Consider the following 16,472-nt stretch of genomic DNA (forward strand, 5'->3'; position numbering starts at 1 on the left):
AGGCAGTTTTTTACGAACTGAGCCACTGGGGAAGCCCTCAGCTGGTCTTAATAGATAGATTTTGATTGATAGATTTTGCTTATTTTAACCATATTTTTATGCCTCTCTTTGTTTAATAAGTCCAGCTCTGCTCTATTTTCCTCAAGTCACTGTTTCATAAGGCTTATTGCTTAGCATTATTTTATGCCTCGTCTCAGACCTTGTAATATCATTTACTTGTTAAAAGTATTTGGAAGAAAATCTGATTTGCAGTTAGTGATGTATTATGATCTTTTCTTTGATGAATGAAATAACTTGCTGTCTTTGGTATAAGAATTTAAACATGTCTGATATTTACACAGTGTTCTTTGTTCAGTCATTCAGTTGTGTCCAACTCTTTGCAACACCAAGGACTACAGCACGATAGGTTTCCCTGTCCTTCACCATTTCCCAGAGCTTGCTCAAACTCATGTCCATTGAGTCAGTGATGCCATCCAGCCATCTTGTTCTCTGTCGTCCCCTGCTCCTCCTACCTTCAATCTTTCCCAGCATCAGGGTCTTTTCTGCTGAGTCAGCTCTTTGTATCAGGTGGCCAAAGTATTGGAGCTTCAGCTTCAGCATCAGTCCTTCAAGTGAATATTCAGGATTGATTTCCTTTAGGATTGACTGGTTTGATCTCCTTGCAGTCCAAGGGACTCAGTGTACTGCTTTACCTTATCCAGAGAGATAGTAAAGACTGTAATTCTTTAGAAATAAGAAGTATCTGTTCTCATGTGTTTGTATTCAAATGGTGGTTTTATTTCTGATATTATTTAACCCTCTGTTTTTAGAGGACTTAGATCTGTTTAGAATTCTTATTTCATGGCTTAGGTTTGGAAATTATTAAAACTTGCACTTCAGATGTATTTTCCATCTTAGAGAATGCTTTCAACATCTCATTGGATTGTTCATAGGGACTCCTGTTATTGTAGTTTTTTAATAAAGTATATTAAGCACATAAAAATGTGGTGATTAATATAATAACTGTTGAGTACCAAAGGCTTAAACTTTGTCAGATCTGATTATATTGCTGTGTTTTCTTCCTTCTTAAAAACACTTTAAAGTGAAGAATTTCAAGCATGCACAAAAGTAGACAGTAATTAGCTAACTCGCCTGTGCCTTTCATGTATCCCCAACAGTCTCTATAGCCAGTCCTGCCCCATCTACACACTTCACTTATTTCTCCCAGATGCTTTTTCAAAAGCAAATAATAGACATGTCATTTTATTGATAAGTAATCCATTATGTACCTTTAATAAATTAATCTTTCTTTAACATTACCATAGTACTATTGTCACACCTTAAAAAGTCATCATGAATCATTTTTAATATTCTTAATGTTAAATATTCTGTAATTGTTTAACTGCTGGATATCATCAGTGTTCACATTTCTGTTTATCTCATAAATAGCATCTTTTTCCCCTAAGGTTATTTCTAGTTGTTTGTTTTTTAATCCAGACCTAAGGAAAGTTCATACTCAGTAATAGTTGTCTCTTAGATCTTTTTTAACGTGTAGGTCTCCATTTTTTGTGTGTGTGTGTTCTTCTTTTGCTTCCCTCACCCCCGCCCACCCCCCACCTTTGGAAATCATTGTTTGGGTAACAGGTTTTGCTTTGTAGAGTTTCCCATGATCTGAATTTTAATGATTACAGCTTCATAATCTGATTTAACATTTTCTCTGTCCTCTGCATTTTATAGATATAAGTACTTTGTTTCTGTGTTTGTTTTTTCTTTGACCATATATAATAGAGGTTAGTATTTTTTTTTTTAATTTGGACATGCACAGATCTTAAGCATACCGAGTAATGGGTTGCATTGGGGAATTCCCTGGTGATCCAGTGGTTAGGACTCTGAGCTTTCACTGCCGAGGGCACAGGTGTTGTCCCTGTTTTTGCAACGAAGATCCTGCAAACCCTGTGCCATGGCCAAAAGGATTAATAAAATTGGTTTCACTAAATGCATCTTTTTTTCCAAATACATCAAATATCACAGATAACAGTTGATTAGTTTTGTCTGGTTCTGTACTTTGAAGAAATGGGAAGATAATACTATGTCTTCTTTTCTTTCTGGCTTTTCTTACTCAGTATTGCTTGTGATAGTCATCCATGTTTTATAGAGTTATGGATCTTTTGTTCTAATTACCATGTAGGTAAATATACCACAGTTTATTTATTTACACCACCTTTCTCTTTTCCATTTCTTTCTTTACATCCTGATAGGTAACCACTATGCTGAATTTGGTATTTCTTAATTATGCTTATTTTTATACTTTTACTGTATACATAAGAATTCATTAAAAGTATATACTGTTTTTATATATGTTTCTGAGTATCATCCATTCTTCTTCTGAACCTTGCATTTTAAAATAAACATTATGTTTTAAAATTTCTTCTCATTTATACATATAGCTTTAAGTTTAATTTTAACTGTTGTTTAGCAGTGGATGAGATGGTTGGATAGTATCACTGACTCAATGGCCGTGAACTTGGGCAAACTGTAATAGATAGAGTGGGCATGGAGGCCTGACGTGCTGTAGTCCATGGGGTCACAGAGTCAGAAACAGGTTATCGAATGAGCAACAACATAGCAGTGATCCCCAGCCTTTTGGGAGCCAGGGACTGGTTTTTTGGAAGATGGTTTTTCCACAGACCAAGTAAGGGGATGGTTTGGGGATGATTCAAGCACATTACATTTATTGTACACATTATTTCTGTTATTATTACATCACCTTTAGTTTTTAGCTTATTTAACTTATATGCAGAGTACATCATGCAAAATGCCAGGCTGGATGACCAACAAACTGGAATCAAGATTGCCAGGGGAAATATCAATAACCTCAGATATGCAGATGACACCACCCTTAGGGCAGAAAGTGAAGAAGATCTAAAGAGCCTTTTGATGAAAGGGAAAGAGAAGAGTGAAAAAGTTGGCTTAAAACTCAGCATTCAAAAAACTAAGATCATGGCATCCGGTCCCATCACTTTATGGCAAATAATTGGAGAAACAATGGAAACAGTGGCTAACTTTATGTTTTGGGGGTTCCAAAATCACTGCAGATGGTGACTGCAGCCATGAAATTAAAAGATGCTTGCTCCTTGGAAGAAAAGCTATGACCAACCTAGACAGCATATTAAAATGCAGAGACGTTACTTTACCAATAAAGGTCCATCGAGTCAAGGCTATGGTTTTTCCAGTGGTCATGTATGGATGTGACAGTTGGACTATAAAGAAAGCTGAGCACTGAAGAATTGATGCTTTTAAACCGTGATGTTGAAGATTCTTGAGAGTCTCTTGGGCTGCAAGGAGATCAATCCAGTCCATCCTAAAGGAAATCAGTCCTGAATATTCATTGGAAGGACTGATGCTGAAGCTCAAGTTACAATACTTTGGCCATCTGGTGCGAAGAACTGACTCATTTGAAAAGACCCTGGTGCTGGGAAAGACTGAAGGCAGGAGGAGAAAGGGATGACAGAGGATGATATGGTTGGATGGCATCACCGATGCGATAGACATGAGTTTGAGTAGGCTCCGGGAGTTGGTGATGGACAGGGAAGCCTGGTATGCTTCAGTCCATGGGGTTGCAGAGAGTTGGATCTGACTGAGCGACTGAACTGAACTGAACTGATTACATCACCTCCACCTCAGACCATCAGGGATTAGATCCCAGAGGTTGGGGACCCCTGCTGCATGTGTGTGTGTTCATTCATTTCCAACTCTGTGACCCCATGGAATGTAGCCCTGCAGGCTCCTCCGTCTGGAATTTTTCAGGCGAGAATACTGGAGTGTTTGCCATTTCCTCCTCCAGGGAATCTTATGAACCCAGAAATCGGACTCAGGGATCAAACTCCCATCTCTTACATCTCCTGAATCCTTTCTTATAACAAATAGGTTACAATCTATCTATTCATTCTTTTGATAGATATTTGAATTGTTCAGAGAGCTAGGGGTGTTTTTCTTCAAATGGTAACAGTGTTGTTTCAAACATTTTGTAATACAAATCCTTGTGTACTGTGCTGGAGTTTTCTTTGGTAACCAAATTTTTACATGTTCGTTTCCTATAGTAGTTTGGTCCTAGAGTTTTCAAAGTTTATACTCATCTGTAAGTAAATAGAAACATTTTCTTATTGGGAAAGAGCAAGCTGTAGGGAAGTAAATTGAGTTAACGAAGAAAATCCTTCCAAACTTTTCCAAAAGATAATTGAGCATACACACGCAAACTAAATGATGGTATATAAAAATACTTGTTTTTTATATTGTCTTAATTGTTAGTTTCTAGAAGTCTAGTTGATGTGATTATTTATGAAGCTCATGCTCATTGTGGAAAATTTAGAAACCATAGAAGATATTAAGAAGAAGGAGAAAATTATAATCCCAGTACCCAAAGAAAATCACTATTAATGTTTTATTTTAGGTTTCCCTTCAGTGGCTTTATTTTTTAAGTTTTTTATGTTCATTACTATATATATAATATATATAATTAATATTTTTGCACCTGTGTACCTATTTCCTGACTTAATAAGACAGCATTTTTTTTTGCTCTTCCATTTCCTTGCTCTATTTCATCTACTTGTACAGAATGAATGTATATTTGAAGCCAGCACCCTGATAAAGAACAAAAGCAGCCTTATCAATTAATCCATCAAGAGCTCTCCCTTCTCATGGGCCTTTCAGTTTAGTGTGTATCACCCTACTCCTTTATAGTTACTGCTGTCCTCATTCCAGCCTCATTGTCACTGATTCTCTACGAAATATAAATACAGTAGTACAGTTTGTTCTTTTTTGTCTGACTTCTCTTGCTCAAGATTGTGTTTCTGAAGTCATCATGTTGTGTGTAATTGTAGATCATTTTAGTTACTGCCAAGTATTTAACTTATCTGCTCTAATGGTTAAATTTATTCATTTATTTGGCTGTGTCAGGTCTTAGTTATGGCACGTGAGATCTTTTTTTGAGGCTCACAGACTACCTAGTTGTGGCACATGGGCTGCAGTAGTTGCCAAGTGGGCTTAGCTGTTCCATGACATGTCGGATCTTAGTTTCTGACCAGGGATTGAACGTTCTTCCCTGGCTTTGCATGACAGAGTCTTAGCCACTGGACCACCAGAGAAGTCCCTATCCCTTCTAATGTTGATTGCCATTTGGGTAATATCTAGTTATTGGCTGTTAATGAATATTCTAGAACTTGAGTTTTGGGGAGTATGTATAGACATTTCTGTTGCTTACATTCCCAGGAGTGGAATTATTGTGTCATAAGATATACTTACATTTAGCTCTAGTACTAGAGTTGGCAAACTATGTAAAGGGCCGATAGTAATTATTTTAGACTTTGTAAGCCACATGGTCTGTCATCCTGTCAAAACCATCCTTAGCTCTTGGGCTATACAAAAACTGGTAATGGCCAGATTTGACTCAAGGACCATGGTTCATTGTCTCCCACTCTTAAAGACTTTTCCAAAGGGGTTATACTGATTTATACCTCCAGTAGACTGTAAGATTACACTGTATCCTTGCCAACATTTAGTATTTTCTTTTTTTTTTGCTTTGGTCATGCTCTAATTGTGTACTAAAGATTATTTTTGACATAATTTCAGATTTCCTGAAAAGTTGAAAACACAATTCTCATATACCCTTCAGTGAAATTTTTATTAATATATTTTTGAATAAATAATAACTTTTCCAAAATAGTTGTTTTATTGACCTAACTCTTTATGGACTTTATAAAATAGATCATTGTAATAGTGAAATCTCCATTATGTATCCCTCTTGATAAACTTTAAATATTTTAGTTGTGTCTACTAAGGTAGTTATTAAAGCATTTCTTTATATAAAAATGTATTTGGAATTTCTTGCTTTGTATTTTCTTCTTACAAATATGGCAGATTTTTTTCTGGAAATCAAATTATTGTATTCTTTAGGATCAGTTCCTTTTTCTTGCAAGTCTACTATTATGAATTTTATAAAAGAATATTTTATCTCATTTGATTTCAGGATGTTCAAGATCCTTCAATATTTGTAACTTTCCCTTTGGAGGAAGATGAAAATATTTCTTTGGTTGCCTGGACAACTACTCCCTGGACTCTTCCTAGTAACCTTGCCCTGTGTGTTAATCCCGACTTGAAATATGTGAAGATTAAAGGTAAGTGTGAACCTTGTTCTTTATGATTGATATGAATAAAATAATTTTAATGAGTGAAAGCTGACATTTCCCTCCTTTTTTATTTTTAAAAAATTGAAGTATAGTTGATACACATTATGTTAGTTTTCAGGCTTCCCAGGTTGCACTAGTGGTAAGGAACACCCCTGCCAGGTAAAGAACTTGCCTACCAGTGCAGGAGAGGCAAGAGACTTGGGTTTGATCCTTAGGTCAGGAAGATTCCCTGGAGGAGGAAATGACAACCCACTCCAGTATTCTTGCGTGGAGAATGCTATGGACAGAGGAGCCTGGCAGGCTACTGTCATAGGGTTGCAAAAACTCGGACACAGCTGAAACAACTTAGCACATATTAGTTTCAAGTTTACAGCAAAGTAATTAGATGTTTGTATACATTGGGTAGCAAACATCATAGTAAGTCTAGTTAACGTCTGTCACCATACATACTTACAGACTTGTTTTCTTGCGGTGAGACCTTTTAAAATCAGCTCTCTCAGTAACTTTCAAGTATGCAATATAGTATTATTAACTATGGTTGCCATGCTATAAATTTTATCCCCATGCCTTATTTTATAATTGGAGGTTTATACCTTTTGACTGCCTTTACTCGTTTTATCACCCCCTCTTCCTCATATCCTGCCTCTGGTAACCACCAGTCTGTTATCTGTATCCATGAGGTTTATTTTTGTTGTTTTGATTTTGTTTTTATTCTACATAAAAGTGAGATGATAAGTGTCTTCTTTTGACTTCTTTCACTTAGCCTCATGGCCTTAAGATCTATCCATGATGTTTTAAACAGCAAAATTTAATTCTTTCTTATAGCCAAATAGCTTTTCATTGTATATATACATACCAGATTTTCTTCATCCATCCATCCACTGATGGACACAGGTTGTTTCTAAAACTTGGTTATTGTAAATAATGCTACAGTGAACATGACTGAACATGGGTTGCAGATATCTTTGCAAGTTAGTGTTTTCATTTTCTTTGTATAAATACCCAAAAATAAAATGACTGGATCACATGTATTTTTAACTTTTTGAGTAACTGCCATACTATTTTCCATAGTGGCTACATCAATTTACATTCCCATCAGCAGTGTACAAAGGTTCTGTCTTCTCCATATCCTTGCCGACACTTGTCTCTTGTGAATACAGCATTCCATCAAGTATGAGGTGATACTTATTAGGGTTTTGATTTGCGTATCCACGATGACTAGTGATATTGAGCATCTTTTCATGTACCTGTTGGATATCTGTATGTCTTCTTTGGAAAAATATCTATTCAGATCTTCTACCCATTTATTTATTCATTTGCTGTTGCATTGTGTGAGTTCTTTATATATTTTTGATGTTAGCCCCTTACCAGATATTTGATATACAGATATTTTCTTGCATGGTTGCCTTTTCATTTTGTTGATTACTTTTGCTATGCAGAAGCTATAGTGTGATGTAGTCCCACTTTTTTTTTTTTTTTTTTTTGCTTTTGATTTCTTTTGTTGTCAGGTCAAATACAAACAAAAACATTGTCAAGACCAACGTCAGGGAGTTTATCAAGTATGTTTTGTGGGGATTTGGTTTTTTTCCCCCACATTGAGCAGCATGTGAAACTTCCCCAACTAGGAACAGTGATCAGACCCATGCCCCTGCAGTGAAAGTGCAGAGTCTTTACCATTGGACCACCAGGGGAGTCCAGTCAGCTATGTTTTCATCTAGGAATTTTAGGGTTTCAGGTCTTATGGCCAAGTCTTTAATTCGTGTTAATTTCTGTATATGGTATGAGAGAGTGACCTAGTTCTCCCAATACTATTTATTGAAGAGACTCTCCTTTCCCTATTGTGTATTCTTGGCTCCTTTGTTGTAAATAAATTGTGTATATATATGTGTGAGTTTATTTCTGGACTCTCTGTTTTGTCCCATACTGTTGTGATTACTGGAGTTTTGTCATATAGTTTGAAATAAATAAGTGTTCTGCCTTCAGCTTTGTTCTTCTTAAGAGTGAATGGACTTTTCAGGATCTTTTGTGGGTCGATACAGGTTTTAAGAATGTTGGCTCTATTTCTGTGAAAAACGCCATTGAAGTATTGACAGGAATTGCACTGAATCTAGAACTATTTGAGTAGTATGGACATTTTAACACTGTTAATTCTTTGAGTCCCTGAACACGGAGTTCTTTTCCATTTATTTGTGTCTTCAATTTCTTTCATCAGTGTCTTAAACTTTAAAACTTTTCAGTGTCTTGGTCTGTCATTTATTCTTTAGCTTATTCCTAGGTATTTTATTCTTTGTGATACAATTGTAAATGCAGTTATTTTCTCTCTTTATGATAGTTCATTATTGGTGTGTAGAAATGCAGTGAATTTCAGTATGTTGATTTTGTATCCTACAACTTTACTGCATTTATTTTTTAGTTCTAAGTTTTTGACAGAATCTTGGGTTTTATATATGTACTATCATGTCATCTGAAAATAGTGAGCTTTACCTCTTTGTTTCCAATGTGGATTTCTTTTATTTGTTTTTCCTACTTAACTCTTCTGGCTAGGACTTCAGTACTAAAATAAAAATGTTGAGAGTGGGTGTCTTTATCTTGTTGATATTAGAGGAAACACTAGCTTTTTCCCCATAAATATGATGTTAGCTGTGGACTTCTCATATATGGCCTGTGTTATATTGAGGTATATTCCCTCTAAAAGGCATTTATTAGAGTAACTTCATTTAGCTACAGAGAGAGATTATCAGGATACAGTTGAGGTTTTTTGTTTGTTTGTTTTTTGGCCCTGCCACATGGCTTACATGATCCCAGACCCAAGGATCAAACCTGGGCCCTAGCAGTGGAAGCACCATGTCCTAATCACTGTACTGCCCTGGAATTCCCAAGGATGTTGTTATTAGCAAATGGATGGGTATTATTTATGGCTATGCCCTTATACCCCATTATCTGGAACAAGATAAGTATTCAATAAATAAATAGACAGTAGATGGGTCACACTAGAAACAGCACACAGTTAATTCATTAAGAAAACTGAGTTAAATACAATGTTAGATAACGTCTAAATTTTTTTTTACTTGTCATGCCTAAATATGTTACAGTTTAAAAAATATACTTTGATTTTTAAACAGACATCACTGTTAGTAATCAAAGTGAAAGGAAAGTGAAGTAGCTTAGTCTTGTCCGATTCTTTGCAACCCCATGGACTGTAGCCTACCAGGCTCCTCTGACCATGGGATTTCCAGGCAATACTACTGGAGTGGATTGCCATTTCCTTCTCCAGCAGATCTTTCCTACCCAGGGATGGAACCCAGGTCTCCTGCATTGTAGACAGATGCTTTACCGTCTGAGCCACCAGGGAAGTCCATATTAGTAATCAGGGCTAATTTAAAATTATAACTTAATTAACATACTACATGTTATATAAGAAATAAATATTTACTAGAATCAGTAAAGTTGTTGGGACTGGGAGGTAGCATGAACTCTCTGGTCACATGTCTTACAATTTATTGTTTGGGAATCTGTACTTAGGTATATCATAATCACTTGTATGTGCTAATAACCCCAGAGAAATTTGCCCATTAATAAAATTTCTTAGAAACTGAGAAAGCCTCTAAGAAATAATTGTCTAGTGGTACGTACATAGGTATGTTGTTATATACCAAGATATATTTTGAAAGGAGAATCTGATAATGAGTTTCAAACAGCACAACAAAGCCAGTTAGCTTCCAGTATGTTTCTAAAACTGGAAATAATTTGACTCTTTCTTGGGCAGAGGGACCTTCAGAATGACATTTTATTTTATTTGCCATCAGCTCATGAGGCACCCACTGATTGAGCTTTTTCTCTTTTCTGATTTGTTTCAAATGCTAAATAACCATAGAATGGACAACTTTGAATTCTTGGACAGCTTCTCATGTAGTTGTAAGAGGGTCAGCTTCGATGATTGCTCTCAGTTGGTCATTGTCAACTTCCAATGATTGGCCACTATGCTCCTAATCTTCAAAGCTCTTGTCTCCTTTGCAAAACTTCTTGAACAACCACTGCACTGTACATTCATTAGCAGTTCCTGGGCCAAATTTGTTGTTGAGGTTGTAAGTTGTCTCTGCTGATATTTAAACTGCTGCTTGTTGAACTCATTTTCAACTCGAATGAGAAAATCTCTCAAATTTGCTTTTTGTCTAACATCATTTCCCTACTCTAAAATAAATAGAGGATAACAGTACCATACTGTTTTGATTGCTGTAGCTTTATAGTAGAGTTTGAAGTCAGTGAGCCTGATTCCTCCAGCTCCGTTTTTTGAGATTGCTTGGTTATTTGAGATCTTTTCCATTTACATACAAATCTTAAATTTTTTTGATCTGATAAAATACTGTTAGTAATTTGATAGGGATTGCATTGAATCTGTAGATTACTTTGGGTAGTATAATCATTTTGATCACACTCATCCTTCCAGTCCCAGAATGTATATTTTTCCATCTGTTTGTGTTACCTTTGATTTCTTTCATCAGTTAAATAATCTTTGGAGTAAAGGTGTTTTACATTCTTACGTAGATTTATTCCTAGCTTTTTATTCTTTTTGACAGAATGGTTAAAAAAGAAAAAAAAATTACATTTGTTTTTGGAATAAAAATAACGTTTTTGAAAAACTATTAGACATAATTGGAAAAACAACCTTGAGCGTTTTTCTGATTAAAAAATTAACAAGTTGAAATTAACACAAAAAAATTAACAGTATACAGAGAGATGAAAAATAAAAATTTCTTATAATTTTCAGATTATTATACCTTTACTCAGCAGCCCAGGAACCTGAGATTCAACGAAGTGGCATATCATTGCTATTAGGAATCTCCAATATGTGTTTTCTCAACACTGCCAAACAGTTAAATCAATTTAAGCACTAGCTGTCCGGAGAAGAGTCAGATATCACAGTTTATGAGCTTAGTCCTACAAGACAACCCTCTGCTACTGCACCCACACTTCAGATGTCAGTCATGAGTTCTGGTTGTCACCTGGATTTCTAACCAACCCATGACCTCCTCCTTGGGTCCAAAGAGTAAGTCACAGAACTCAGAGAACATTGTACTCTTGAGATTACCAGTTAAGTATAAAAGGGGATTGTAAAGGATACACTCAAATGGCCAAGTGAAGTGCATAGAGAGATCTGGAAGGGTCTCAAGTTTCTGTCTCCAGAACTAGGGTATACTACCCTCATAGCATGTTTTTTTTTATCAACAAAAGACACATTTATGGCTCCCATCACTTAAGAAATTCCAAGAGATTTAAGAGCTCTCCCAGAATAGGTGGCTCGGTAGGTGAAGAATCCACCTGCAATGGAAGAGATCCTGGCAGACATGAGTTTGATCTGTGGGTTCAGAAGATCCCCTCAAGGAGAAAATGGCAACCCATTCCAGTATTCTTGCCTGGAGAAGCTCATGAACAGAAGGGCCTGGTGGGCTACTGTCTTCAGGGTCGTGAAGAGTCTAACACAGCTGAAGTGACTGAGCAGGCATCCATGCCAGAACAGAGACTAAGACAGTTCTTATGTTTGTATTTCTTATTATCAGTAAACTGAAATGAACAGGAATGGGAGACTGTAATTCAGATGACCATTATATCTACTGCTGTGGGCAAGAATCCCTTAAAAGAAACGGAGTAGCTCTCATAGTCAACAAAAGAATCCAAAATGCAGTACTTGGATGCACTGTCAAAAATGACAGAATGATCTCATTTCCTTTCCAAGACAAGCCATTCAATATCACAGTAATCCAAATCTGTGCCCCAACAACTGATGCCAAAGAAGTTGAAGTTGACTGGTTGTATGAAGACCTACAACATCTTATAGAACTAACACCGAAAAAAAAATAAAGGTGTCCTTTCCGTTATTGGGTATTGGAATACAAAAGCAGAAAGTCAGGAGATACTTGGAGTATCAGGCAAGTTTGCTCTTGGCGTACAAAACAAATCTGGGGAAAGGCTAGCAGTTTTGTCAGGAGAGCATGCTGGTCACAGCAAACACCCCATTCCAACAACCCAAGAGACAACTTTGCACATGGACATCGCAAATGGTCTACACCAAAATCAGATTGATTTTATTCTTTCCAACTGAAGATAGAGAAGCTCTCTACAGTTAACAAAAACAAGACCTAGAGCTGCCTGTGGCTCAGATTAAGAACTCCTTATTGCAAAATTCAGCCTTACATTGTAGGGAAAACCAATAAGCAACTGCTGGATGATCTAAATCAAATCTCATATGATTATACACTGGAGGTGATGACTAGATTCAAGAGATTAGATCTGTTAGATCTGGTAGACACAATGCCTGAAGAACTAATGGATGGAGGTTTGTAACACGGTACAGGAGGCACTGACCAAAACCATCCAGAGAAAAAGAAATGCAAGAAGGCAAAATGGTTGTCTGAGGAGCCTTTACAAATGGCTAAGGAAAGTAGAGAAGTGAAAGACAGGGGAGAAAGGGAAACAAAGATGTAGCCAACTGAATGCAGAATTTGAGAGAATAGTACAGAAAGATAAAAAGGCCTTCTTAAATAAACAGTGCAGAGAAATAGAGGAAAACAATGGAATGGGAAAGACTAGAGATCTCTTCAAGAAAACTGGAAAAATCAAGGGAACGTAGGACATAATGGAAGCAGAAGAGACTAAGATGAGGTGGCAGGAATACATAGAAGAACTATACAAAAAAGATCTTAATGACCCAGATAACCACGATGGTGTGGTCACTCACCTAGAGCCATTCATCCTGGAGTGTGAAGTCACGTGGGCCTTAAAAGGAAGCATTACTACAAAGTTAGTTGACATGATAGAATTCCAGCTGAGCTATTTAAAATTTTAAAAGATGATGGTGTTAAAGTGCTACACAGAATGTCAACAAATTTGGAAAACTCAGCAACGGCCACAGAACTGGAAAAAGTCAGTTTTCATTTCAATCCCAAGGAAAGGCAATGCCAAAGAATGTTCACACTACCATACAGTTGCACTCATTTCATATGCTAGTAAGGTTATGCTTAAAATCCTTCAAGCTAAGCTTCAGAAATATATGAACTGAGAGCGTCCAGATGTAAAACCTGAGTTTAGAAAAAGCAGAGGAACCAGAGATTGAATTGCCAACATTCACTGGATCATAGAAAAAGCAAGGGAATTCCAGAAAAACATCTGCTTCCTTGACTGCACTAAAACCTTTGACTATGTGGATTACAACAAACTTTGGAGAATTCTTAAAGACATGGGAGTACCAGACCATACCTCTCTCCTGAGAAACCTGTATGTGGGTGGAGAAGCAACAGTTGGAACTGAACATAAAATAACTGACTGGTTCAAAATTGGGGAAGGAGTATGAACAAGGCAGTAAATTGTCACCCTGCTTATTTAACTTATAAGCACACAGAGTACATCATGCAAGATGCAAGGCTGGATGAATTACAGGCTGGAATCAAGATTGCTGAAAGTAATATCAACAACCTCAGATATGCAGATACTACTACTATAGATGTCTGGCTCTCAAGATAGTCTCACCTAGAGCCAGACATACTGGAGTGTGAAGTCAAATGGGCCTCAGGACACATCATGACAAACAAAGCTAGTAGCTTACTAGCATATGAAACGAGTGCGACTGTATGATAGTTTGAACATTCTTAGGAGAATCTAGTGGAGGTGATGAATTCCAGCTGAGCTATTTCAAATCCTAAAAGGTGATGCTGTTAAAGTGCTGCACTCAATATGCCAGCAAATTTGGAAATTTGTCAGTGGACATGAATTTGAGCCAACTCTAAGATAGTGGAGAACAGGGGAGCCTGGTGTACTGTAGCATGGTGTTGCAAAGTGTTGAACATGACTTAGCAACTGAACAATAAATATATCATAATACAGAATTGGTACCAGAACTTGAAAACTTTGTACCTTTCGAATATTCTGTTACCATGTTAATCATAGTCTAATGAGGCCCTTCCCATAGAGATTGGTATCTTCAGGTTTCAGCAGTTTATGGAGAGTAGGGGGAAGCTAAGGAAAGAAAGAAAAGCTCATAGCCAGAAAGAAATTTTATCTTACAAATTTTATCTTTGATTCACAGTAGCTTGTACTATCAGGGAATAATATTGAGAAAGGAATGGAAAAGGATTGGTAGTCAGAAAACAGATACTTTTACATTTATTTAGCTATGCCTTAGGAGAATCTAAGAATCAACAGTTGGTTTCTAATGCTATCTGTAGGAAGGAGCTGTTTCCACCATAGAACCTTCCTGTGGTGTCTACTTCTACTTCTGTAGGCAAGTGCATTTCTGTCTGTATAAGTGTCCTGGTGTCACCTCTGGGTCATGGCCATGGTGTAGTGAACGTGACACCCTTGAAGGCCCTTTGCCTGAGATTTCAGTCATGTCATTTATCTGCCTGTATACAACTTTTCTGGTTGGTGAACCATGTGTTCTGTTTTTTATTCAGAAAATATCAATGCATGTCATTGAAGTCCACATTTTCCCTTGCTCTCATAGATGCTGTCAGAGGAAAATTGTATATTTTAATGGAAGCCAGATTATCAGCCCTCTATAAATCGGAAAGTGACTATGAGATCCTTGAAAGGTGAATATACGAATCTTTGATGTATACATGTGTGCATCTGTGTGCTGTGTGTGTCTTTAGCTTTAAAAAGTGAGATACTTTATTGCCCAAGAGCTATATATATTATTCAAGTTTAATCAAATATATTCAAGTCACATGTTCTAGCACTAATGACTTAGGAACAAGGAAATCAGAAAGAAATGATAATTTGATGTGGCTGCAGCCAGCCTCATTTCTTTGATGATTTTAATTGTAAGTTTGCTTCTCTTTTTTTCTAGATTTCCTGGTGCCTCTCTCAAAGGCAAGAAATACAGGCCCCTGTTTGACTATTTTGTAAAGGTAAGCTTAGAGACCTCTACCCCAGGCACTCTCCACAACCTATGTGTTTGATAACTGGAGTGACATTCATGTTGTCTTATTGTTGATTTAAGTGTGCCTGAATCCAAAAAAATTTTGTTTAGATATTTAAAAAATTAAATTCTGTCCATATTGCCTTCTTGGTTTAATAATTAAAATACTATATAAAATTTTAAATAGTTTTCTCAAATTATGTATGAAATCAGTTATGTTTGTATGTATATATTTTTTATTGCTTATTATCACCCAGGAAAGTCATTGAGGTCAGGTGTTGTTTGGGATTTGTTTTTACAAATTTAAAATAGTACTCAGAATAAAACTGTGTGTCTAAGTAACAGTTCATTTCAAGGAATTTATGAGGTAAGTTCTTTAAGCTCAGACATTTAGTAACTTAATTCTCATCAGAATCACAGAACTATTTTATGTGGTTTTTCATTTTCTGTCAACAGAATCCACGGCTGTAGTTGTAAACTCCAGCAACAACAAAAGAATGAAAACAATAGGAATTTCCCGTTGATTCCTTAATCTGTTTATTTGTGGTTTTCCTGGGTCTTCGTTGCTGCACAGGCCTTTCTCTAGTTGCGGTGAGCTGGGGCCACTCTCTAGTTGGAGCACACGGGCCTCTCTTGTTGAGGAGCACAGGCCCTAGGTGTGCAGGCCTCAGTAGTTGCCACTCCTGGTCTCTGGAACACAGCCTCAGTAGTGTGGCTTAGTTGCTCTGAGCCATGTGGGATCTTCGTGGACCAGAGATCAAAACCGTGTCTCCTGCATTGGCAGATATGAGCCACCAGGGGAGACCTCTTATATTGGTTCTTATTTATAGGTCTTGGAGCAAAATAATGAGCAACACCCTCAGACCTGGTTTTACACATTGGAAGTTATATTCAGCTGGACGTGGCATTAGCCAGCAAAACCTTACATCACAGCCTGGGATAAAATATTTACTTACCTCTGTTCTGGTTCAGTGTAGAGATAATAAGAGTTTGACTAATGCAGGTGGGCTTTGTCCACAGCAACACCTGTGTCTATACTTCTGTGCACTTGAGTGTTTTCGTATATTTCTTATCTCCTAACTAAAGGCATTCTTCCTCATTGCATGTTGTTGCTAATGGATTGCCGAATGCTTTACCTGATCTTTCACTAGGCGTTCTCCACTTGACACAAGGCAGTCCAGCTCCCAACCATATCTCCTAATGTTGATTTAAACATATCCTTTGCTTCCATCGAGCTTCCGTGGTGGCTCAGATGGTAAAGCGTCTGCCTGCAACGCGGGAGACCCGGGTTCGATCCCTGGGTCGGGAAGATCCCCTGGAGAAGGAAATGGCAACCCACTCCAGTACTCTTGCCTGGAGAATCCCATGGAGGGAGGAGCCTGGTAGGCTACAGT

The 16,472-nt window shown here is 37.1% G+C and overlaps 1 protein-coding gene across 2 annotated transcripts in view; it reads left to right on the top strand.

The window, feature by feature from the left end:
* IARS1 (isoleucyl-tRNA synthetase 1) overlaps nucleotides 1-16,472 on the top strand; it is a 77,470-nt gene that overhangs the window by 13,854 nt on the left and 47,144 nt on the right. For both annotated transcript variants that reach the window (XM_012116190.3, XM_060409044.1), the window contains exons 7-9: nucleotides 6,005-6,152; nucleotides 14,662-14,749; nucleotides 15,007-15,067. In XM_012116190.3, the coding sequence (XP_011971580.1) occupies nucleotides 6,005-6,152; nucleotides 14,662-14,749; nucleotides 15,007-15,067 (297 nt within the window). The remainder of the gene's footprint in view (nucleotides 1-6,004; nucleotides 6,153-14,661; nucleotides 14,750-15,006; nucleotides 15,068-16,472) is intronic.

Source organism: Ovis aries, chromosome 2 (genome assembly GCF_016772045.2).
Source record: "Ovis aries strain OAR_USU_Benz2616 breed Rambouillet chromosome 2, ARS-UI_Ramb_v3.0, whole genome shotgun sequence".
Classification (NCBI taxonomy): domain Eukaryota; kingdom Metazoa; phylum Chordata; class Mammalia; order Artiodactyla; family Bovidae; genus Ovis; species Ovis aries.